The sequence below is a fragment of the Schistocerca cancellata genome, chromosome 1, assembly GCF_023864275.1.
Source record: "Schistocerca cancellata isolate TAMUIC-IGC-003103 chromosome 1, iqSchCanc2.1, whole genome shotgun sequence".
Taxonomy (NCBI): Eukaryota; Metazoa; Arthropoda; class Insecta; order Orthoptera; family Acrididae; genus Schistocerca; species Schistocerca cancellata.
This window is the reverse complement of record NC_064626.1, coordinates 1,164,620,392-1,164,647,483: the sequence shown is the minus strand read 5'-3', so window position 1 is coordinate 1,164,647,483 and position 27,092 is coordinate 1,164,620,392. Positions and strand designations below refer to the sequence as shown.

Sequence of the window (27,092 nt, the reverse complement as noted above, 5' to 3'; positions counted from 1 at the left end):
TTGTTTGCTTGCCCTCTCGCTTCCCTTTAGTGGCTTTCTGGGAGTATTCAGGCACAGAGGAAGACCATGAAGCTCTTCATCCAGCAGATTTTGGCTCCTTTCACCACTGGTGAGTGTCCACTGTGAAATTAGTGGAGACTTTGGGAGAAAGGGTCCCAAAGGACCCCTTCCGTACAAGAGCGGAGGGCGCATTGTTTGTGGCACAGAGTGTGGTACGACTGGTACTTGTGACGGCGATGGTTATGTAGTTGCAGCATATGTGGACGTCAACCGAACGTGGTGTAATTTGTTCAAATTTACGTTTAGCCTCTTGGTAAGTCAACAGGTCCAGGGTCTTTTACTCCATGATTTTCCACTCATTTTGGAGTACTGTGTAGTCTGGCTAGCAGGGGGAGTGCTGCTCTCCGCAGTTGATACAAGTGGGAGGAGGCGCACATGGAGTATCTGGATGCAGTGGACGTCTGCAGTCTCGACATGTGGCGCTGGAAGTGCAGCAGGAAGACGTGTCTGAGTTTCCGGAACTTAAAGCACCACATAAGGGGAGGGATGTGTGGTTTAACGTTACAATGGTAAACCATCACCTTGACCTTTTCAGGCAATGAATCACCCTCAAAGGCCAAGATGAAGGCACCAGTAGCAACACTGTTGCTTTGGCTCCCCTGTAAACGTGCTGGTTGAAATTAACACCCCGCTGTTCTAGATTGACACGGAGCTCATCATCAAACTGCAATGGAAAATAATCCCCTGGACCATATTGAGGCTTTTATGGGGAGTGATGGAAACAGGAATGTCACCCAGCTGGTCAAAAGCTAATAACGCCCAGGATTGGGCTGGAAATGCTATGTGAATCAAGACTGCACCGCTTCTCATCTTGGACAGCACTGTCACTTCCCCAAACTTATCCTCAAGATGTTCAATAAAAAATTGAGGCTTTGTAGGTAGTAAGGAGTCCCGTCCATTTGCTACAGACTAAATACTGAGGCAAATATGGCTCTCTTCTATCTATAGCCCTATGTCCCTCCTATGGTGTAGCGTGGGAGGGAAACAATTTAGGGTCATATCTGTCAGCATTGTACTTGATCTTGCCCTTCTTAGAGACTGCTGGCGCCTTACGGTGACCAGCAATAGATGACGTACTTCGCTTCACTGCAGGTCATCTGCCCTGATGCCACCTCTCCGATCAGGGGCTCTCCCCATGGGTGCCACCCAGCCACAGCAACGGCCATCTGGCATGATGGCCATTGCCAGGAGTCTTGATGCCCCAGGAAGACAGGCATCTACCTTATTTACTCGAATCTAAGCCGCACTTTTTTTCCGGTTTTTGTAATCCAAAAAACCGCCTGCGGCTTAGAATCGAGTGCAAAGCAAGCGGAAGTTCTGAAAAATGTTGATAGGTGCCGCCACAACTAACTTCTGCCGTCGAATATATGTAGCGCTACACAGGCATCCTTTGTAGGCACAAAGACAAATACTGGCGCCAAAACCTCTGCGTCAGTAAATAAAATTAAAAAAAAAAATTGGAAGACGTGCTTTTTTTCTCCGCCCGAGTTTCGACCACTGCTTTTTCATACATAATCCAATGAAGTAAATACAAATTCCGTATTGTTCATCTTCGAATTTCAATGTACTATGAAAATCCGACTGGTAATACTGGGATTTTTGTCAATATGGCCAACTCTACGTTCTGAATTTTTTCCTACCTGTGAGAAGAGATGGTTGCTAATAGGAACCTGATGAAATGTGAATCACATGCGGTATTCTCTTCACCATAAGAATAATACGAATATAAACATTTTGCCATGTATTCTTTCGTGTTTGCTTCTATCTCATTTAAATCCTGTCTGCCAAATAAACTACGAAACTAGAGTGAGACAACAGCAAACGCGGAAGAATATACGTATCGTGTCATGTTTATATTCGTATTACTCTTATGCCTAATAGTGATACAGTCAGAAATGAAGCACGGCAAGTGACTAGATTTTTAAATCTAAGATGACTAATTTCTGTGCAGAATTTGATGTACTAAAGAAGCGGCCGCAAAGATTTTCAAACGGAGAAAAATTTTCGCCAAACTCTCGTTCAGAACATGTTCTATCATACGCAGTCTATTATTTGGTTCTTGTTGATCATTATCAAAGAAAGCAGCAGTGTAAGTAACAACAAATAGCAGTCTCTTGCCATTGTTTCGCTAATGAGACGATTCCTCTCTTTTTTTAATTGTAGGCGGCGGTAGCGCGCACAAAAGCAAGCCATGCCGCGAGCAGCGACAGGCTGTAAACACGCACTATCAGAATGCGACAAACAATGCATGTCACAGTATAGTAATGCATTTTCAGCTTCGAGTGACTGACGTAAACACCTATAACATAGAAAACGGCACTTATCAGATCAAAGCAAAATAAGCAATCGATTCAAACCAGACGAAGCACATGAAAAAGGAAGGGTATCCGTATAAATACGGACGGAGCGGCTGACGCATACCAATGGCTACCTGGTAAAGCTTAACTGCTAAGCTTTCGACTCGAACCAAACTACTGTAGCTGTATCGTCATTCATTCGACCTAAATTGTGTCTCATATTACAATGGACCAACTTTGTTTCGATTTGGAGGTGCGGCCTAAAACTTTTCTCTCCCCTTGAATTTCGAGTCTCAAATTTCAGGTGCGGCTTAGATTTTGGATTTTTTTTTTTCCTTTATTTCGAGTCTCATTTTTCAGGTGCGGCTTAGATTCGAGTGCGGCTTAGATTCGAGTAAATACGGTACTCCTTGGCATACATGGGGAGTTTACAGCTCAGGCATCAGTAGTGCAGTGCGACCCCTATGTTGTCAGGGGGCTACCAACAAATGTGTACATGACAGGCCCACCACAAGGGACTGGCTACTGTGCTGAATATTGGGTGCAGAGAAATCCAATGTTGTCATGGGGGTGAAAGAGGACAGGAGACAATGGAAGAAGATGACGTACCCCAAAAAGTGACCTCGCCCAAACAGTTGAATTGCAGATGGAGATGCAAAGCCATGACAAGAGGTTCAGGAGATCGAATCTAAGAGCACAATGGATAACTCGTGCACCATTTAACGCATCCTTCCCCATATGGCCCGCACTTCTGTAGAATTTCGAAAGTGGCGGGTCAAACCATAAAATGGGACCTGAACTTATAGGGCCAAGAAGTGTGAGACTCCTTTTAGTCACCTCTTACAACAGGCAGGGATACCTCGGGCCTATTCTAAACCCCGGACCCACAGGGTGGTTCAATCTGGTTATCGAGCAGGCCAAGGCAACATGTCAGCATTCTGTAAAGCATGTGCTACAACAGCGATATTTGGGTGGGTGTTATCCCGCTGGAAAACACTCCCTGGAATACTGTTCATGAATGGCAACACAACAGGTCAGATCACCAGAATAACATACAAATTTGCAATGGATAACCATAAGAGTGCTCCTGCTGTCATATAAAATTGCACCCTAAATCATAACTCAAGTTGTAGGTCCAGTATGTCCAGCATGCAGACAGGTTGGCTCCAGGCCCTCCACTGGCCTCCTCCTAAGCAACACATGGTCATCACTGGCATCAAGACAGAAACAGCTTTCATTAGAAAACACAACAGACCTCCATCCTGCCCTTCAACAACACTCTGCTGAAGTCTCAAGTGGTGGTTGTTCGTTGTCAGTGGAATGTGTGCAACAGGGCATCTATGTCAGAGCTGTTCTTGAAGTTGTAACAGCTCATTATGTCACTACAGTGCCAATTGCTGCCAAAATTGCTGCTACAGTTCCAGTACGATGAACCTGAGCTGTACGTTGAACAGAATGGTCTTCCCTCTTGGTAGTGTCACGTGACCATACGGAGCCCAGTCTTCTTGCAACTGTACATTCCCATGTCTTTCTGCAATATTGAGGAAGGAACATAAAGCTTCTCACAGCCCTATTACAAGACCTCATTCAAATTCAGTGAGGTGTTGATAATGGGTTCTTTATCACCTTAAAGGTATTCTTGACCAACATCAAATCACCACATCTTATCTCAAAGGTAACTCACACTCATGACTGTTGCAGCATGTATTTAAAGCAAGCCTGATTTGCGTCCTTATAGTGGTGCTCCTATTGGCATTCTTATGTCACTGGCACAAAATTTTAATAACATCATCTTTCTCGTTTAGAAACACACCCACCAACTTTCATTTATATTACACAATTCCTTCCTGGTGTTGCAATTCTATTTTCCTGTCAGTGTTTATGTCACTGCCACATGACAGTCACATTCAAGTCAGAGCTGCTAGGGGTAGTGCTCATCTGTGCATGAGGCATGCTTGCTTGTGTGAGTATGTGTGTGTTTTCTTTGCTGAAGAAGGCTTTGGCTGAAAGCTATTACGTGTTATAGTTTTCTCCTTGTGCCTGTGTGCGACTCAATAGATCATCCTTACGGTGAGCACCAATCTATCCTTTTTGTGAGTAGCAATCTATCCTTTTCCTAACATTGCTCATAAGCCAAAAGAAAACTGCACTTAATTAATATGATAACATTACATTATTTGTTTGCTGTGATGTGGCCATTATAATTAAGGCTTGCTGGGCAATGATTAAATGCGCATAAAATGTCACAGCTTTGGAAGGTTTAGTTTTGTTACATCCATGTTCCATGGATCACAATAGTGATATCTCACTATGGTGTGGAAAGCAACATGATGACCATTTACCCTGATCAGCCATAACATTATGACCACCTAATAGCCGGTATGTCCACTATTCGCACAAATAACAGCAGTGACATGTCACGGCATGGAACTAATGAGGCCTTGGTAGAGCACTTGAGGGAGTTGGCACCATATCTACACACACACACACACACACACACACACACACACACACACACACACACGTCACTTAATTCCCACAAATTCTGGGAGGGGGTCAACGATCTCTGATGCCACAGCCAATCACATCCCAGATGTGTTTGATCGTGTTCAGACTTGGCACACAAATAGTGTACAATATTCCTTAGCAGTCATGGTGCCTTGCATGAGCTCCATTGGACCCGTGGATGCCAATGTGAAAGCTCCCCAGAGCATAATGCAGCCGCTTTGTCTCCATCCCACAATACAGGTATCAAGGAGCTGGTCCCCTGGAAGATGATAGATTCATGCCTTCCTATCGACGTGAAAAAGAAGGTATCAACATTCATCAGACCATGCAATGCTCTGCCATGTGCCAACGTCCAGTGCCGATGGTCACATGCCCATTACAGTTCTAGTTGCCAAAGTCATGGCTGATTGAATGATTGGGGGACTAAACGGTGAGGTCATCTGTCCTGTGATTCAAAAGTAACTTGTCTCTCTGCTAATAGTGGGCAGATCCAGTCAGAGAGGTCAAACTACAAAGTGAGGAAGCTAAAAACACACACAGTAAAAGGCATAAAAGGGTACGCCAAATCTGAAAACTGGAAAAACAGAGGGATAAAAGAGCAGTCTTTGCAAGGGGAATGGTCATGGGTGCCAGACGCAGAAAACATGAAGAGAGGTGCCAACCATAACCATCGTGCCCCTGCTCCAGGAGTAAAGCGAAACATTGTAACTGAAAACAAAAACCGCTTCCACATAGGAAAGCAAGGACCAGTTCAACCATCCATGAATTGTCAGGTAATATTAAAGACAAGGAATCTGGGATACTGTTCTTAGTACAAAGGGCCAAAAGAAAGGACATTCCACAAATATATGGGGTACTGTTAGCCAGGCTCCAGAGCCACACTGTGGAGGTGGCTAATTACACAAGAGAAAACAATAGGTGAGTCCAGTATGACTAATGCGTAGATGCCAAAAGACAGGAGTCTCTTTGGTTGTGCGGAATTTATAACTGACAGCAATAGTGCACCAGATCTCATTCCACTTTTGGGCAAAGAGTGATCTGATGCGCATCTGCATATCATGAAAGGGAATGGGGGAAAGTATCTGCCTCTCTAGCCAAAAAGTGAGCCAGTTCATTCTATGGGATGCCCACGTGACTTGGCACTGAGACAACTGAGTAGGCAGCACTGCAAAGGGCAGAGAGGAGGACATGAAGAGCAGAGACCAAAGGGTGACAAGAGTAGCACTGGTCCATGGCCAGCACGCCACTCATTGAGTCAGTACATATTAAAACACTGTGCAGGGAGGCCTGAGTAACAAAAAGGAGAACCCTGTTAATGGCTAGCAGCTCTGCTATGGGCACACTACATGATTCTGGCAGTAAATGGTGTTCCATGCCAGTAGGAGACGTAAAAGTGTATCCTGTCTTATCTATTGTTCTAGAACCATCAGTGTATAAGATTGTAGCACCCTGGAACTCTGCAAGGCTGGAACGTAAAAGACACCGGAGTATCATAGGGGTGATACAGACCTTAGGACCCTGGAACAGGTCGGTTCTAATCCATGGTCTACGCACCATTCAAGGGGAAGAGGTAGGGGGTTGGGGGGGTGGGTGTGGTAGGAAATACGTGGGGTACATTCCAGTGAGTGGACACAAGATCCCGACAGAGGGAAGTGAGACACATTCCAGCCAGCAATCCCACCTAATTTACAAAGAGGACAGGATACACGGGACTGTCAGGAAATCATCGAATGGTGTTTGTGTAAGAAACCAGGAGTTAGCTCTATCATATCTGTAGAAGGGGAATGCCTGACTTTCCTCTTTTACTGCTTCTTGCTTCTCAATTTGCAGATCAGCAGATCTTTGATCAGCATCTTATCAGCTTCATAAAGACTTCAATATACTCTTTCCACCTATCCTGAACTTCGCGTGTGTTGCTTAATACAGTTCTAGCTTTCCTTTCTATCTCCGCATTAGGTTTGTTCATCTTTTTCTGAAACACTATCTCCACTACTCAATACATCTCTTTGTACTTGTCTTTCATCTCCAGTGTCTGGATTCCCAAGCGGATTTCCCTCATCCATTTTTCCCTGGCCTGATCAGTTACACTTCTCAGCTAGTTGTCCACACCCTGTATTGTCATTTTCCTCCTTCAGTTTGTGTATTTTTCTGTTGATGCCAACAAATTTCATAGGGGAGTAAATGTACTGCAAGGCTGTTGTTGATGTGCCCACCTGTTTAAAGACTGACTTAGAACTAAACTTGTATTATGTGCATAAGGATTTACATCAAATTACAGAATTTATAACAGTTGAAATGGGGAAGTGTGTAGCATCATCTGTTGAGATACATGTTGCATACCTCTGGGAAGCCACATACTCAATACATTTTACGCAAAGCTGACAAAGTTTTAAACTAAAATTAGACTGGATATACCCGATCTGCTTGGAAGGAACACACAACAAGGATACAGAGAAGCAGCAGGCAAGGAAAAACATTTAAACACACAAGGCATATAAAATGACTGCCAACTCTGGCAGCTCAGACCAGAATGCATTCTGGTTTCTCTTTCTTTTCCTGGCTAAGGCTGTAGTCAAAAGGTTACGTGTGGGTGTCTTAATTGCACCTGCCTGCAACTTAATGTGTCATCTCTATTGTAAGCAGCAATCTATCTTTTCCTACATTATTATTAAATGAGATATGCAAGCCCATAATAATAATTATGGGGGAGGGTGATCAGATTATGTTAGGAACAAGTGAAAAAAGTGAGAAAGTATTTTTAACATCACATGGTTGAAGTAATGTGACACCAACTTGCACAGTAGGTAATGGTTTAAATCAACACCATCACTAGTAAATAAATCTGATAAACAAGCCCAGAAATTACACCAAATGTATAAGGGAATTAATTTTTGAGCTTGTGGTAATAGAAGAAAGAGTAATCAGCATGGACACCAAGTCTACTCAGTAGAAGGCCCTACAACAACCTAAATAACAAATAAAAACTGCATTATTATTTGTCTTCTGAAGCTCCACCAATCCACAATTAGTAAGGCCTGTTTAAAAAAATGTTTCTCTCCATCGTAAGTCTCCTATGTCACAATCTTCACTCCTATGATGCATCCTTTGTCAGAGTCCCTACTGCGTAAAATTTTAATATTCACCAATCCAGTTGCAGCTTTTCCAGCAGTTACATGAAGAAGAAATGTCTGTTTTTCCTTCCAGTAGCAATTATTTGTTCACATCAACTAGTCAGTTCTTCATTTATATTTCTCTTACTCTAACATAATCTAATCGATCTTATCTTAATCTTCATTAATAACTACTCACATACTCATGTCTATAAACCAACCAGACAAATCATTCCCCATGTTTATCCACAATAAGCCTGAGTTAAGCCACTCTGCTAATCCCATAGCCTCAAACCTACTGTTAAGATAGATATGAAACAGACAAGATTCACATGTCACTTAATGCATCCAGTGTCTTTTTCCACTGGATGTCCACATCCCATTCCATTATTATAACAACAATTAACACTGTGCACTGATATTACATTAAATAGTTGGTTACATGTGCAATAATTATAAAAGTTGCAGAAAACTATTACACTTGTTTGTAAATCTTTCTATAGCATTTCCTTCTCCAATCTTGATCAAATACATCAACTTCTTAAAGGTCACTTGCAACAGTGGCCAAAACATTGGTCTATAAAACATGATGACAAAGTCACTTATCTGTTAAAAGCTTTATTAGGCTTACCATAATCCACTGTTCAATTTCAGTGACACCAGTTTATACGCAATTAACACTACGGGCATTTCTGCTGCCTCCTGCTTGAGCACCCTAAGCCACAAAATATTCTACATTGTTTTTGGGAAGTTTGGAAAGTAGGAAAGGGGTAATGACAGAACTCAGCTGCGGGGGACAGTTTGAGCTGGTAAGACCGCTGCCTGTGAAAGACAGGGTTCGAGTTACAGTTCAGCACACAGTTTTAATCTGCCAGTAACTTTCAAACCATCACACATTCTGCTGCAGAGTGGAAGATTCATTCTGGAAACATTCCTCAACACAAGAAATTGAAAATTCTTTTAAGCCCAAGTTAAGTGCTCACAATAAAGCCAATCCTGAAATTGGGTAATAGGTGGTATGGTGTGCCTGAAAATATGTTCCTTACAAATTCATTCAGAAGTGAACACTGAGGGACATTGCATCAGTATAATTCCTACACAGATTTTATGGGTAATACGCCAAATAGTCAATGGCCAGGCATAAAACCACTGAATCCTTGGATCAAAATACTGAACCAAACGATTTAGAAAGTTAAATGACTGAAAGACCAGGATGCAATAAGAACAATATGAAAAGGACAGATTGCTACTCACCAAATGAAATAAGCACTGAGTCATTTACAGATACAATTAAAAAAAAATACTAGAAATATTTCAGCTTTTGAATAAAGTTCTCCTTTAGTAGTAGAAAACTCACACACATTCATACAAGAACAGCTCTCACACACAAGGCGACTGTCCCCAGGTACCAAGGCCAGTCAGGCCTTAGTGAATGGAGACAGAGGCCACATGTGTGCACACATTGTTTTTGTGTAAATGTGGGTGAGTTTTCTACTTCTAAAGGAGGACTGACTGAAAGCTGAAATATTTCTAGCATTCATTTTCATTGTGTCGGCCTGTGGCTCAATGCCTCCTGTAAGTAGTGAGTAGCAGTCTATCCTTTCCAGTTTGAAAAGTTAAGTCTAGTCAACCTTCCACATCTACGATGCATAGGCCACAAGGATGGGTATCCCAAATAACTGCCAGGCCATTCTCCTCCGAACATAACTGTTTGTACATGTTGTTAGAACTTCAAGTTTAACACATATATTTCGGAATGACACAACCACATATACAAGTCACAGAGTAAGTTGACATGCGTACTCGTTAGCATTCGAATAAGCACTGAGTCCCAGTCTAGCAGCCGCTGCTCGGCGGGCCGCTTAGGTGGCGCAGCTGCTGCATGGCTGGCAGACAGTGCCGCATGTAGAGGACGCGCGTAATTGCGCGGCGGCACTTTGAATGATCGGCGAGTCACAACACTTTTCCCCCCTTTGAAATTGTTGCACTGGTCTTGATGGAGGTGTCCTGGTGATGGCTAACGTCCATAGGCGTTGTTTGACTCGCCGTAAAGTCTCGAGGATGCGGCTTGCCGTACGGACGGAAGTGTCCCCGATGATAACAGGTCGAGATGACAGGAGACGTAGGGGTCGAATCTGCTGGGGCCCCATGCACCAATCTGCCCATTGTGGCAAGTCCAGTTGATATGACAGGAGACATGGGCGATGTGTCGGCGTCCATTGGAGGAGGAGGCGAGTAGATTTGCTCAGACAGAGGATGGTCCTCCGGTTCCTGCATGGGCACGTCTCCTGGTGGCGTCCGTTCTGGTGCTGGCATCGCGATGACGGTGAGAGGGCTGCGTTGTGAGTATTGAGAGATGCCAAGATCCCGAGCATCAGGTAGAGCCAAAGGTGGTGTGGCGGCATTCGGAGCAGGTGTTGCTGGCACCCGAGGCCGAAGCTGGTCCGAATGACGCACTGCAACACCCGTGTCTGTCTGGATTTCATACAGGCATCTGCCACGGTGTCTTAAGATGCGGCCCGGGATCCATTTTGGCCGCCTGCCATATCCCCGTACCCAGACGAGGTCGTCGGCGGTGAATCGGCCAAGTGAAGGCACCTGCGGCCGTGAGGTGGGAGGCCGCAGAAGATGAAGTAGCGTGCGGGGCTGTCAGCCATGTAAGAGCTCAGCCGGACTGTGGTCGCCCATGGGGGTGAAGTGGTAAGACGCCAGAAACTGGAGAAGCGCCTCCTCAGCAGCAGAAGTCAGAAGTTTCCGCATCTGAGCCTTAAATGTGCGGACCAGTCGTTCAGCCTCACTGTTGGATTGGGGATGGAATGGCGGGGCCGTGACATGTGTAACGCCATGACGAGCACAAAAAGCCGCAAATTCAGAAGAGGCAAATTGCGGACCATTATCAGTAACAAGAGTAGAGGGGAGGCCTTCCAAAGAAAAAATGCGGGCGAGAGCACTGGTGGTTGCCACGGTGGTAGGTGACGTGCAACCTACAATGAAAGGAAAGTTAGAGTAGGCGTCAATTACAAGGAGCCAATAAGTACCTAAAAAGGGTCCCGCAAAGTCAGCATGAATGCGCTCCCAGGGCTTCTCAGGCGAAGGCCACGGTGACAAAGACGACTTCGGGGCAGCGGCCTGTGACGCACAAGGGCTGCAGGCAGCGACCATGTGTGCTATTTCAGAGTCGATGCCAGGCCAGTACACATGACGGCGTGCCAGAGATTTAGTGCGAGACACACCCCAGTGCCCTTGGTGAAGGAGGCGCAGGACTGAAGCACGCAAAGACGCAGGTACCACAACACGCGGTGAAGCATTGTCAGTGGAGAGGAGGATAACACCATCCCTAGCTGTGAGGCGGTAGCGCAAAGTGTAGTAGTTCCGCAACGGATCAGAAGTCTTAGCGGACGGGCGATCTGGCCAACCCTTCTGAATACAGCGTAAAACCCGGGAGAGGGTCGGGTCAGAACCCGTAGCAGCCGCCAGCCGGTCCCCAGTGATGGGGAACCCGTCCACAACCCGCTGCTCTGCAACATCCAGGTGGAAACACAAAAGTTCGTCCCTATCGAATGCCTGATCAGGACCCATGGGAAGGTGAGACAGAGCATCAGCATTCGCATGTTGAGCTGTTGGCCGGAAATGAATCTCATAATTGAAATGGGACAAGTAAAGAGCCCAACGCTGGAGGTGGTGTGCAGCCTTGTGGGGAAGTGACGTTGATGGATGAAACAAGGAAACAAGTGGTTTGTGATCCGTAACAAGATGAAATTTTGAGCCATAGAGAAAAACACCAAACTTATGAGGAGCATAAATGATGGCCAAAGCTTCTTTCTCAATTTGAGAATACTTTTGTTGGGCATCCGTGAGCGTTTTGGAGGCATAAGCAATGGGTTGTTCCGAACCGTCAGAAAAACGGTGCGCAAGGACTGCACCGACCCCGTATTGAGAGGCGTCTGTGATAAGAACAAGATGTTGGCCAGTTCGATAAGTAGCCAGGCACGGGGCCTGTTTCAGCATAGTCTTTAATTTCTGGAAAGCCGCTTTCCATGACGCGGCCCAGTGAAAAGGCATGTTTTTATGCAACAGGCGATGCAACGGCTGAGCCACCGAAGCCGCAGACGGTAAAAACTTGTGATAGTATGCTATTTTCCCCAAGAAGGCCTGCAGTTCCTTAACAGATGTAGGGCGAGAAAGGGCATCGATCGCAGCGACAGTCTGTTGAAGCGGACGAATACCATCCCGAGAGAGTTGAAACCCCAAGTACGTGATAGATGCCTGAAAAAATTGTGATTTCTGAAGATTACACTTAAGACCGGCAGTCTATAAGACATGAAAAAGTGTGCGGAGATTTTGAAGATGTTCTTCAGTGGTGGAGCCAGTGACAACAATGTCGTCCATATAATTGATACACCCAGGAACAGGGAGCAATAATTGTTCCAAGAATCGCTGAAAGAGAGCAGGGGCGCTAGCAACCCCGAATGGCAAGCGTTGGTATTGATAGAGGCCGAAAGGCGTGTTAAGGACCAGAAACTGCCGGGAAGCAGCGTCGAGAGGAAGTTGATGATAAGCTTCTGACAGGTCAATTTTAGAAAAATACTGGCCTCCAGCAAGTTTAGTGAACAGTTCTTGAGGACGGGGCATAGGGTAAGTGTCGATGAGGCATTGAGCATTTACAGTGGCTTTGAAATCACCACAGAGACGAATATCACCATTTGGCTTAGCAACTACAACGACAGGAGAGGACCACTCACTGGAAGTGACAGGAAGCAAGACCCCTGACACAGCAAGACGATACAACTCCCGTTTTACCCAATCACAAAGGGCCACAGGAATGGGCCGAGCCCGAAAAAACTTAGGCCGAGCAGTGGGGTTGAGCGTGATATGAGCTTCAAAGTCGTTTGCACGGCCTAACCCAGGAGAAAAAAGGGACGAAAACGTCGTCGACAAGGAATCCAGTTGAGCATAAGGAATAGCGTCAGAGACAATATTGACAAAGTCATCTATGGAGAACCCAAAAACGCGAAAGGCATCAAAACCAAAAAGATTTTCTGCGTTGCTCTGGTCGACCACAAATATTGGAATAGTGCGAACGACGGATTTGTAAGATACCTCAGCATTAAACTGTCCCAAGAGAGAAATTTTCTGTTTATTGTACGTCTGTAATTGCCGAGTGACAGGGGACAAGAGTGGAGAACCCAGCTGAAGATACGTCTGAGAATTAATTATAGTGGCAGCAGAACCGGTATCCACTTGCATACGAACATCTCGACCAAGGATTTGGACAGTGAGGAATAACTTCCCTGAAAGGGAAAAAGTGCAATTGACAGACAACACAGAATCAGAATCAGCGTCATGTTCATGAACATCATGTATGCGGTCGGATTTACAAACGGAAGACACATGACCTTTCTTTTTGCAATTGTGACACACAGCCCAACGTTGGGGACAATCCTCCCGTGAATGTTTCGTAAAACACCGCAGACATGAAGGAAGTTGCCGGGGGTTTTGCTGCAGTTTCTTAGCGGGTTGTTTACGGCTAGGCCGAGGCTGCGCGTGGGAGCGCACTGCGGCCACGTCGGCCGGTGGGGACGCGCCGCACACGTCGTCAACAACGCACAGAGGTTGTATTTCCCCGACATAACCCCACGCTTCAATTTGCACCCCAGCAGCGCGAGAAATTTCAAAAGACTGCGCAATGGAGAGAACTTCATCTAGAGTCGGATTCGCCAACTGAAGGGCACATTGCCAAACTTCTTTGTCGGGCGCCGACTGGATAATAGCATCCCATACCATGGAATCGGCATAGGATTCTTTGTGAACGTCGGTAACAAATTGACACTTTCGACTGAGGCCGTGAAGTTCAGCAGCCCAAGCGCGATGGGATTGATTTGGTTGTTTTTGACAACGATAAAAGGCAACACGAAGGCTACCACACGCGTTTGCTTTTGAAAATAGACAGACAGAAGTGAGCACATTTCAGCGAAGGACAAAGATGCAGGATCCTTCAAAGGAGCCAATTGCAACAACAACCGATACATTTGAGGTGAAATCCAGGAAAGGAACAGAGACTTACATGGTTGTTCGTCCGTGACATGAAATGCCAAGAAGTGCTGTCGAAGACGTTTTTCATAATCAGGCCAGTCTTCCGCCATCTCGTTGTAAGGAGGAAAAGGAGGTATAGACGACGACGAGAAACGCCCCGCATTTGACGCCGCGACGAAATCGCGAATCGCCGCCGTTAGAAGCGTTTGCTGTTCAAGGAGATTTTGCAAGAGTTGCTCGACAGTAGCCATGGAACCCTGTGAGTCAACGGTGAAAAGGAAAAATCCACTACCTCGTCGCCAATTGTTAGAACTTCAAGTTTAAGACATATATTTCGGAACGACACAACCACATATAAAAGTCACAGAGTAAGTTGACATGCGTACTCGTTAGCATTCGAATAAGCACCGAGTCCCAGTCTAGCGGCCGCTGCTCGGTGGGCTGCTTAGGTGGCGCAGCTGCTGCATGGCTGGCAGACAGCGCCGCATGTAGAGGACGCGCGTAATTGCGCGGTGGCACTTTGAATGATCGGCGAGTCACAACACATGTCAACATCAAAGTTTGTCTATTATTATGCTATGATAAAAGGTTGTTTTGGAGAAGTTTCATCATTTAAACAAAGGAATACAATTTTTGCAAAAAAAAATTGAGCTGCCAGTGAATGCAATGTTGGAAGCCATAATCTAAGACATTTTGACAACAAATTATGCTATTTTCACATATACTGACGATTAATTTATTAAGGAAAAAAGGAACATACAATGAGGTGAACAATAAATTAGTCAGTGAACAATAGACTCTTTCACAAGACATATATTAAATTTAACTGGCTGATGTGTGTTCCCATACAGCATTGCCCCCCCCCCCCCCCCCCTGCACCTCCCCCAGCTCCCTCTGTCTGACTATAGTGTGGGTGGTTGGTTGGTTGTGGCACTGGAGCAGTCGTAGGTGTAGTTGAAAGTGTGGCCAGTAGTTGGTGGCTGGACATTGAGCCTGCAGTTACAATCCACACTAGTGTAAGTCTCTTGATAGATACTTTGCTGCATTTAGCATTTTGCAAAATGTCTACTGTTTGGTCTCCATGTTGCAACGTTTGGAATGGTCCAATGTATAGGGGATGATGAGGGACACAAACTAAATCAGTGTGGAGGATGACATGGGAGCAGTCTGCCAATGTTTTGTGTACAAAAATTGGATGTTAACCTTGGTGCTAAGTAGATGGCTGTTGGAGCTTGGTGATTTGTACCCAAAATAGCTATACCAACACTGGTAGTTTCACCTGGTCTGACAGTGGTAAAGGTGTCAACTAGTCTGCTGGAATCCTCAATGGCTCCCCATATACCACTTGAACTGACAATGCACTGATACGAGATTTATAAGCCAACCATAGTCCAAAATGACCAGAGGAAGTGCTCCTCTATATTTCTCTTGATGACACATGAGAGTGGTCTTTCAAATTCTATGCTATCTTTAACCCTTTGTTTCCTGACATAAGAAAAAAATTACTTTTTAACATTTTCTTTGCAGAATTTATGCTATTGTGGCCTCAAATGACGGTAGGATTTTTCTGAAAATTTTATTTTATTTTTCACAACTTTTTTCTCTCCTGGTACTCTGAAGTACCATCAGACTCCATGGACAGAATCACAACATGCGCAGAAAAATGCTCCAATTTTTATAACTTGTACTTTATTCCACATAAATATTAAATATTTTTACATTAGAAAATTAATTAACAGAAATATGATATTTCTGATTTTTTTTTAAATTTCGCATAAATTTATTCTGGAGCAACTTCACAATACATAGTAACTTAGCTATACATTTTTGACAGTATATACATATCACATATTTAGTGATACCTCATGAAATTGTAGGAAACAGTTCTTTTTCTCATTGAAGCACAAATACACTTTAAATGTACTACATTGTGAATGTGGTCTCGACTGAATTTTATTTTTCGCACACATTTCGCACCGTCCTCTTTTTACAACTGAACACTACAAAATGATTTCCTCAGTTGCCAAGACGTACACCCTTCGGAACAGAAAAGTTATCCTTCCTTCTCTTTGGGAGAGTTATTTCATCTTTACCAGAGTTTCTCTTTTTGAGATTGGGCACTTGCTGTTCATTCATTAGCCCTAGTGCCACAGCACGTCTGAATTCCAGCAGTGGCAGTTCCCCATGTAGATCACTGAAAATGACGTAAGCATTGACAAAAGCAATTTCTATTGCTCCCCAGAAGAGACGGTGCCACCATTTCTTTGATCGCTTGTCAAGACCATAAGTTGAACGTAATCTGTCTGCATGATCCACACCACCCACGTTTTTATTGTAATCACATACAATAACTGGACATGGTATAGTCATACTATTTCCATATTTCTGTTTTCTTGTCACTACGCTCTGTTCAGTGCCATGGAAGTTTGACGCAAAATACACTACTTTATTTTCCTTCCATTGAAATACTGTTAGGTCTAAAGATGACTCTCTGTGATTTGATTTAGACACTTTTCTTTAGGTAAATTCCCTGGCAAACCTTTCCTGTTTGTTCTAATTGTTCCACAGGCAAATGTATTTACGGATTTCTGTGTGAGAAAAAGTGGACAGAACAACTAGTGAGAGGTAACGCATTGTTGCTACAATAAAGTGTTCGCACAACCTGACGGTACTAATAAGTCCGCCTTATATTTTCCACTTTATCTCATTCACCTGTAACGTAATGCTTCAAACTATTATAAAAAAAACAAAGAAGGTAAGTACGTACAATGGAAAACTCAACGGAAGTTTCGATAAATTGCACACAAATTCTGGCAACACCATGGAAACAAGCACATACAATCTTCTGTTTTCACAGCAGCGTGCGAAAAACAATTTCAAGCTCTGAGCGCCAGAGAGGTCTATGTATTGCACAACAACATCTATGAAACAGTAGAGCAGAGTTACTTTTACGTACCGACAGGCTCTCAGATCACAAAACTGCACCACGAGAAAATAATGAGAGTCAAAACTTATGGTACTTTTAAGTACCGTCAGGCAACAAAGGGTTACACCATTCCATTGCTGGCAGGATGATAACTTGTAATGTGATGGCATTGGAAACCACATGGTTTAGATAGTTTGTTGAAAAGATTGGACTGAAGTTTCCAGCCCTGTTCTGTTGTGATGTGGAGGGGAAAGTCAAAGTACATTCACCAATTTATGGCAAACAATTTTGTAACTGTTCTGGAGGATATGTCTGCAACTGTTAAAGTGTCTGCATCTTGTGCATCTGTCAACTGCCATGAATAGATGCTTGTAACCTACTGAAGGGGGCAGGGTGGCAATGAGGTTGATTTGTATGTGATCAAACCTCACTGGAGACATGGGGAAATGTCCAACATCTGCATGTATGTGGCATCTCACCATGCATCAATGGTATCGAAGACACACGAGTTCAGACCTGAATGGCCTTTTTTATTAACAGCCACACAAAACAATTGGTTAATAATCTAGTTGTGGCACTTGGCTCTGAACGTGACAGGTTGTGGACACTGTCAAATTCCACTTTGTGAAAGTATGATGAAATGTAGGGCCATGGCCTCCGCTGTGAGACATCACATCCATTTTCAGAATTTGCATCTTGTACCTTGACCTGCTTCAGTCTCAGTCCCATGGAATGACCACACAGGAAAAGTTGCAGTTGATCTGTTGCTTGGGCCATAGTGAGATTGTGTGCAGTTCAAAATATTTACCATATTGCAAATGGAGAAAAGTAGTCAGTGACTTTGTTTTGTGTGCCTTTAATAAGATGCAAGTCCATGGTAAATTGACCAACAAATTCAATGTGCTAGAACTGTTGAGGGGAACACTTATCACTGACATCTTGAAAGGCTGGCATGATTGGCTTGTGATCTGTATAGATTGTTACTGGTGGAGTTTTGATCTGGAGGAGGGGGTGGGACGGAAAGGGGGAGGAGGGCAGGGAATACCTCATGTTCTCATGTGGCGCAAACAGCTCTCTATTATAAGTACATCATTTTCTTCATCCTGGCTGCAATTTAATTTTTTTTATTTTTTGGGAGGGTTCAAAATGGCTCTGAGCACTATGTGACTTAACTGCTGTGGTCATCAGTCCCCTAGAACTTAGAACTACTTAAACCTAACGAACCTAAGGACATCACACACATCCAGGCCCGAGACAGGATTCGAACCTGCGACCGTAGCGGTTGCGCGGTTCCAGACTGTAGCGCCTAGAACCGCTCAGCCACCCTGGCCAGCTTTTGGGAGGGGTGGGGGGGGGGGCTATAAATAAATAAAATAAAACTTCATGTCTGCTGACTTTATAGTGCTCAAGTTGCTTGTAAGAAACTCAAATCAGTCAAGATACAAACTAGAACTACATGCAAAATTGTATGGGCAAGAGTTAGTTTCAAGGGTGAACATAAACATACAACTGGGCCTTCTATCAACTGTTTCTCTCATCCAAAAGATGATACTGAAAACTTTACAGAAAACTTCAGTTTACTAATACTGATGTTCCCCAATCATGCTGTCATCATTCAACAACCAATTGGGATAACTACTGTCTTTTAAGAGGGAGACATGGCAAGAAATTCTGCAAAAAACACTACACGCTGTATCTGAAAACCAGTTAGAACAAATAGTTTAGCAGCCCACTCATGATGGACGTATATTAGGCCTAATCACAATGAACAACAGAAAATACAGAATGGAATAATGACAATATTATGAAAAGGATAGACTGTACACACATACGCGCGCGCACACACACATACACACATGCACACAACCAAAGTCACTGGCTGCCAAGGCTGGCCTCTGCAGCCAGAGACTGTGGTCGTGTGTATGTGTGTTTTGTCTGATTCCAAAGAAGGCCTTTTCGGCTGAAAGCTTACTTGTTTGACAGTTTTTTGTCATGCCCATGTGCGATTCAGCATCTCTACTGTATGGTGAGTAGTAATTCATTCTTTTCATAATATTGCCGAATCACAACAAATAGACCTGACCTTTTTGTAGAACACCATGAGACGATCAATACGTATATGAACTTTAGCTCATGTTTAAAAGGCTAGTTGACCAAACACTGGATCAATATGTATCTAGTAGAACAATTCATGATGTGGGGTACCTTCAATGATACACAATCACTGTAAAGAAACTTCTAAAGAAACAGCAATAACAGCACAATAGGTGCTAGAGTAACGCTACCTGTGTGTCAGACTTTCACCAAATAGGACTAACACAGACTAATGAACATATGCAAATACAAGCAGCATGAATGGTCAAACTTAGTTTGACCCAAAGGAATGTGTGACAAAAATGCTGAAAAGTGTGAACTGGTAGATGTCAAGTGATAGATTCCACCATGAAAGGCTACTTACAAAGTTTCAAAACCTAGTATCAAGTGAGGAACCTAAGAACATATGACAGCCTCCTAAGCATTGTTTCCACTGTCATGGCAAAGGCAAGACAAGTCAAGCTCAATGGCATTTAGGGAACCATTTTTTCCACACTACATTTGCAAATGTTATGGGTAACAGAAGAGATACTGAATTTAATTGACGAGAGGAGAAAATATAAAAATGCAGTAAATGAAGCAGGCAAAAAGGAATACAAACGTCCCAAAAATGAGATAAATAGTAAGTGCAAAATGGCTAAGCAGGGATGGCTAGAGGACAAATGTAAGGGTGTAGAGGCATATATCATTAGGGGTAAGATAGATACTGCCTACAGGAAAATTAAAGAGACCTTTGGACGAAAGAGAACCACTTGTATGAATATCAAGAGCTCAGAGGAAAATCCAGTTCCAAGCAAAGAAGGGAAAGCAGAAAGGTGGAAGGAGTATATAAAGGGTCTATACAAGAGCGATGTACTTCAGAGCAATATTATGGAAATGGAAGGGGACGTAGATGAAGATGAAATGAGAGAAATGATACTGCATGAAGAATTTGACAGAGCACTGAAGGACCTAAGTCTAAACAAGGCCATGGGAGTAGACAAAAAAGAGTTCAAAAGGCTATGAGCACTATGGGACTTAACTTCTGAGGTCATCAGTCCCCTAGAACTTAGAACCACTTAAACCTAACTAAACTAAGGACATCACACACATCCATGCCCGAGGCAGGATTCAAACCTGTGACAACAGCGGTCACGCAGTTCCAGACTGTAGCGCCTAGAACCGCTCAGTCACCCCGGCCAGCAGGAGCAGACAACATTCCATTAGAATTACTGATAACCTTGGGAGAGTCAGCCCTGACAAAACTCTACCATTGGTGAGCAAGATGTGTGAGACAGGCAAACTACCCTCGGACTCCAAGAAGAATATAATAATTCCAATCCCAAAGAAAGCAGGTGTTGACAGGTGTGAAATTACCAAACTACCAGTTTAGTAAGTCACGGCTGTAAAATACTAACACAAATTCTTTACAGACGAATGGAAAAACTGGTAGAAGCCAACCTTGGGGAAGATCAGTTTGGATGCCGTAGAAATGATGGAACACGTGAGGCAATACTCACCCTACGAATTATCTTAGAAGATAGATTAATGAAAGGCAAACCTACGTTTCTAGCATTTGTAGACTTAGAGAAAGCTTTTGACAATGTTGAGTGGAATACTCTCTTTCAAATTCTGAAGATGGGAGTGGTAAAATACAGGGAGCGAAAGGCTATTTACAATTTGTACAGAAACCAGATGGCAGTTATAAGAGTCGAGGGGCATGAAAGGGATGCAGTGGTTGGGAAGGGACTGAGACAGGGTTGTAGCCTATCCCCGATGCTATTCAATCTGTATACTGAGCAAGCAGTAAAGGAAATGAAAGAAAAAATTGGAGTAGGAATTAAAATCCATGGAGAAGAAATAAAAACTTTGAAGTCTGCCAATGACATTGTAATTCTGTCAGAGACAGCAAAGGATCTGGAAGAGCAGTTGAACGGAATGGACAGTGTCTTGAAAGGAGGATATAAGATGAACATCAACAAAAGAAAAACAAGGATAATGTGATGTAGTCGAAGTAGTAGATGAGTTTTGCTATTTGGGAAGCAAAATAACTGATGATGGTCGAAGTAGAGGGGATATAAAATGTAGACTGGCAATGGCAAGGAAAACGTTTCTGAAGAAGAGAAACTTGTTAACATTGAGAATCCAGGATGGAATGTAACAATATCAGAGAAGGAAAGTTGCTACTCACCATATAGCGGAGATGCTGAGTCACGATAGGCACAATAAAAAGATTCGCACAATTAAAGCTTTCGGCCATTAAGGCCTTAAAATAAATTAAAAAGACTGGGTGCGGCAGTAAAATGACGGCTGTGTAGTGCTGGAATGGGAACAGGGAGGGGGCTGGATGGGTGAGGACAGTGACTAACGGCCCCACCCAGTCTTTTAATTTCTTTTATTTCTCTCCTTTCCACTACTTACCCCTCCCCCCTCCGCACCTTCTCTCCTGCCATCCGTCTAAACTGCAACACTTGACTGTCTGCCACTCCCACCACACTATCCCTCCCCCTCCCCACCCCAGCCTCCTCCTTACCCCCACCCAGTCGCCACTCCCATCATGCACTGGTGCTGCGGTTCGCAGTGTAGTCTCAGCTCTCTGAGACTGCAGACGTGTGTGTGTGTGTGTGTGTGTGTGTGTGTGTGTGTGTGTGTGTGTGTGTGTGTGTGTGTGTGTCTACTGCTGACAAAGGCCTTAATGGCCGAAAGCTTTGTGTGAATCTTTTTATTGTGCCTATAGCGACTCAGCATCTCCGCTATATGGTGAGTAGCAACTTTCCTCCTCTGACATTGTTAACATTAAGTATAGATTCAAGTGTCAGGAAGTCTTTTCTGAAAGTATTTGTATGGAGTGTAGCCATGTATGGAAGTGAAACATGGATAATAAATAGTTTAGACAAGAAGAGAATAGAAGCTTTCGAAGTGTGGTGCTACAGAAAACGCTGAAGATTAGATGGGTGGATCACGTAACTAACGAGGAGGTACTGAATAGAATTGGGGAGAAAAGGAATTTATGGCACAGCTTGCCTAGAAGAAGGGGTCAGTTGGTAGAACATGTTTCTGAGGCATCAAGGGATCACCAATTTAGTATTGGAGGGCAGCGTGGAGGGTAAGAATAGTAGAGGGAGACCAACAGATGAACACACTAAGCAGATTCAGAAGGCTGTAGGCTGCAGTAGTTACTTGGAGGTGAAGAAGCTTGCGCAGGTTAGAGTAGCATGGAGAGCTGCATCAAATCAGTCTCTGGGCTGAAGACCACAACAATAGCAACACGGAAAGAAACCATAATATTTGGTACAATGGTACTTATGCTCTGCCTGGCACTTCATAGTGGCTTGCAGAGTATGTTTATATGCATGTACGCAGATGACTAACCATGTGGTGAGGATAAGAGATTACATTACACATGCACACTACTGTGTCAAATCACATGATGATGGTGATACAGCCAAAACATTAATGTGATTTCTATAAGTGCACATGAATTATTGGTATATGCTAGATGGTCCTCAAGAAAACAGCTGGTACAGGTGAAGACTGTTTCTGGTCCAAGGTACGCATTTCAGTGTCGTCTACTGGTGCCAAGAGCCCTGCCTCCTCATAGGAATGTGATGATGTGGTATGCAAAGGGGATGTATGCTCGTCAATTTATGCAGGCTTGAGTTGCTCGACTGACAGTCTCCTGTTTACCGTCTCTTTCAATCTTGAAAGTTTGCCTCTCACGTGCAATTACTCTGTATGGCCCTGAATATGGCGAAACCGGAGGAGGTGCATGGTGCAATCTCTGTGCCACACATGGCTTGTACTTGCAAGGCCTTTGTGCAAAAACACCTGCTGGTTTCCTTGCTGCCAGGAGTGTTATGCTGAATAGACCTCACTCTGAGAATGAGTTGCTGGGCAAACTGGGTGCATAGCTCCAGAACAATCACTGGCGTGGGTGCTGGCAAGATCACTTCTCCCTCAACTGTTCACGTAGACCAAAGCTAAGGTTGCATCGACACTTCCGTGTCGCACCTACATACATCTTTCTTGGATATTTTCGTCTGACGTATCTTTTGCAGTGAATTAAAAGTCGTGGATGGTGATATACGGTTGAGCAGTAAGCTCAAGTGCTTGCATCAACATATCCATTCTTTAGATGACTCTACATTTTATCATTATCCTTCGCCTCTTTCTTTTTTTGGAGTCAACACTATGGGAACTCATCTTATGCTCACATTCACAATAAACATTGTTCAGTATTCAATATTTAACTGTACTATGCAAGCACAGGATAAACAAAGAAAAAGAGGATAAACAACCACTGTAAATAACGACAGTCACTATGCAGACAGCTGCAAAGATGCTTAATGTCATCTGCGATGATCTCTTTCACTTATCACAGCTAAGTATATTGCAGTGTCATCACACATACAGCCTCTTGTCACTTGCAATGACTGAATCACATTCAGGAAAAATACATTGAAACGCCTTAAGAGTGTTATCAGTGGTATCAGCACAACACCATTTGCAGGTGAGACTATAATAATGTTGTCTAAAATTCATTAACAGTCATTCCACACTCTGAGATTCTATAGGAAAGAATGCTTGTTGCAAAAACTACAATAAAGACGCATTATGCATTAGTATAAATGAAAAATTATCTTGTGAAAATAATCAACTGAATATTCATGGGAAGGAATGAAGGAGATTTCAAATTCAGCACTCTGCTGCAAACCAAAAGAGGACTCGCCCAGAAAGTATTCACTCAGAAAAATGCTGTGTAATGAAAAACTGACAGGAGTACAAACCTAAAATTATTAGCGATATAGCAAATGACACACCTGGTACCTTTACTCTGGGGCCATGTGAATCATATGTAACTCACACAAAAAAATTTAAAAAAGGTACTAAAATGCAATATGTTCACTTTATTTGCACTTAACAAGTTCACTTGGAGCAAACTAAAGCAGGATGTTGAAAAAAAGTAAATGGCCCCAAGGAGTCAGTAACCCAACTATACCGTGGCAGTCAATGTGTTAAACACGAATTTGGTAATCCATTTGAAATGGCGGCCCCAGTATTTAAGAGGCTTTTAGATGAAGTTATGGACATAAGTGATGAAGATTCTGTGTCTTTATTTGGTGATAGCTCAGACGAGTTTTTACCAGAGGAGACCGGATGTGAAACCGGAAGTTCTGATGATGGAATCACATCATCAGTGAATGTAGGAAGAAGAGTTTTATGTCCACATTAAGTCAAAGAACCAGACTTCACAGCTGTAAAAACCAGGCAACAAAGCACCTCTAACCATGTTAGCACCATAACTACTGCAGTTGATTCAAGTTCAATTGAAGTAAGTGCAATATCAGAAAGTTCTGAAGATGAAGATGGAACACTTAGAACAAATTGTAATGAGAATGTCTGGGGCCATTTACGGGTAAAAATATGAAAAGCTTTACATTTATTCATTCCTATTCTGGTATAAATGCTTCTGTTGCACTAACTCTCAAAGGCAGGACACCATACGATTTATTCAAATATTTTGTAACCGATGAAATTTTAGAATATGTAACTCAACAAACATATTTGTACGCAAAACAAGTCTTAGAAAGTCATTCAGTAACTGTTAATCTGTGACTGAAAAAGTGGACTGATGTCAGAAAAACTGAAATTGAACAATTTTTAGGATTTTTCTTATGGATGTCACTAAATGTAAAACTGAGGATTCCAAATTATTGGTCAAGAAATATGCTCTATCACAACAATGTAAAAAATGTTATGTCACGCAATCATTTTGAACTGCTTTTATGTATGTGGCATTTTTCCGATAACTAGTGCCCACTGAGAAACCGCTTATTCAAAATTCAACCTCTTATAGAAAAATTACTGCAGAGATTTCAAAGTGCAGTTGTGCCAGAGAAAGAAGTTTGCATTGACAAAACACTTGTGCCATTTCGCGGAAGACTAAGTTTCATTCAGTATATAAAGAATAAGCTCCATAAATTCGGAATTAAATTGTTCAAACTTTGTCTGAAGGGTGGCTACACCTTGAATGTGATAGTTTACTGTAGGAAGAATGTGAATCCTGGTGTTCCTCTTGCCACTTCTGTTGTTATGAGCCTTAGGAGTGGATTACTAAATGAGGGCAGAATCTTACATACAGACAATTTTTACACAAATGTTCATCTAGCACACCAGCTTCTTGAACAATCAACACATTTAGTTGGTACTCTAAGATCAAACAGAAAACTGAATCCTCATGATGTTGTACAGGCAAAACTGAAGAAGGGGGAACACAAAACAAAGTACCACGGGTGTAGTAGTAATGAAATGGAAAGATAAGAGGAATGTTCTGATGCTGAGTATTGTTCGTGGTGAAGAAGAAGCAGAAGTTCAAACCAGGAAGGGCACAAAGAAAAAACCAGCAATGATAATTGACTATAATCAATCAAAGTCTTTTATAGATCTTTCTGACCAAATGAAGTTGTACTTGCATTGTCTAAGGTGGTGTGTGAAATGGTACAGGAAGTTTGCAATTGAATTGTTGACAGGGTCAGCACTGGTAAATGCTCATGTGATTTACCAATACATCAACAAAAAGAAGATCTCAACCACAGAATTCAAAGAGTAAGTGACTTTGAGACTGCTCCATACAGGAGATGCCGATGAGCCTGAGACATCTCTCACCAAAGCCACCACGTTACCTGCAGATTGTGCAGCCAGACGTAGGTGTACAGTGTGCTACAAAAAACTGAAGAATGAATTTGGACGAGAGCAAGCTGTCAAGAAATGCAAACAAACTGCATGGAAATGTAAGAATTGTGACTCATATTTTTGCATAGAGTGTTTTTTCATAAAGCACAATGCATACAGGTGTTAGAGAAACAAAGTGGAATGACCCAAATTTTTCAGTTTTATTGTTGTTGCAATTAGAGTTGAAGAATGTAAATAAAACTGTATGTGATTTGCAATCGACTGTGTAAGTAATATGTCAAACTAAATAATAAATAAATAATAAAAAGAGGAAAAGTCCAATACGACTGAGCAATGTAAGTTATATATAACTCACGAATTCAAATGTCAATAACTACTGTCGAGTTCTTGAAAACCGTAGGCCACGAACATGATTTGTTACTGAGGCCATAACCTACTATAACACCGAGTCACAGCACGCTCCTGTGAGTTACAACTGTACCACGGAGAAGTTTTATTTACTTCACGTGGCCCGAAGGGAACACTTCCTGTGAGTTATATTTAACTCACGTGGCAGTCAATGTGTTAAGTGATGAGGCAAGATCAATTGATACAATGGCTGTTTTAGTGCATTTCTTTTCAGGAAAACAATGAAATAATATTATTAAAATTAAAGACTCCATTGCAAATAAATGTATGATATAACTAACTAGTTTATAAGACATAAGAATTAACTTTTACTAATGTGTGCACATTTAACAAGTAATAACTGGAGACAACTTACCAGGGGTTCCAGTAGCTGGTGCTTCATTCGTATCTAGGCTGTCAATATCAAAACTCATATGAATTGGACGAGACCCACTTGGGTCAAGTTTTGCAAGTACAGCCTGTACTATATCCGAAACACCGTAACGTTCCACTTCCTCTGTGCTATATGCTAATATACCACAATCAGACAGGAATTTCCTACAAGAAAATAATCAGCTGATTAATGTAATTACTGATCTCTCCATGCATAAGGTATTTATTCTGTCTAAGACTTAATACCACATATGAACACTGGCGCTATTGCTCTCAAGACAGTGAAAGAAGTAACAATTTGCCTTTACAAAACGCCATATTTTATCTCTTTTTATTTACAATGAAATTTTAGTGTGCCACTCCTATATTAGACTATTCTTCAGGTTTAATGTTTAATTACCACCTCCCTGATATTTGGCTAAGTGACAGTGCTTTTCCCCCTATTTGTGGCATTTCTAATGATTTTCCTGCAGTCATTATTTAAGAAAATCATGATCATAACACAATACTCCACATATCAATGATTTTTGTGCTTAAAAAAATCCTCATTTTTCTCCTCTTGCATAATACTGTCTGCCTCTGAGAGAACAAATGCTATAGTGGACATCCCTC

The 27,092-nt window shown here is 42.8% G+C and overlaps 1 protein-coding gene across 1 annotated transcript in view; it reads right to left on the bottom strand.

Moving 5' to 3' along the window:
* LOC126093756 (arginase, hepatic) overlaps positions 1-27,092 on the bottom strand; it is an 81,876-nt gene that overhangs the window by 13,372 nt on the left and 41,412 nt on the right. The window contains exon 6 of the mRNA XM_049908744.1: positions 26,464-26,645. Coding sequence (XP_049764701.1) covers positions 26,464-26,645 — 182 coding nt within the window. The remainder of the gene's footprint in view (positions 1-26,463; positions 26,646-27,092) is intronic.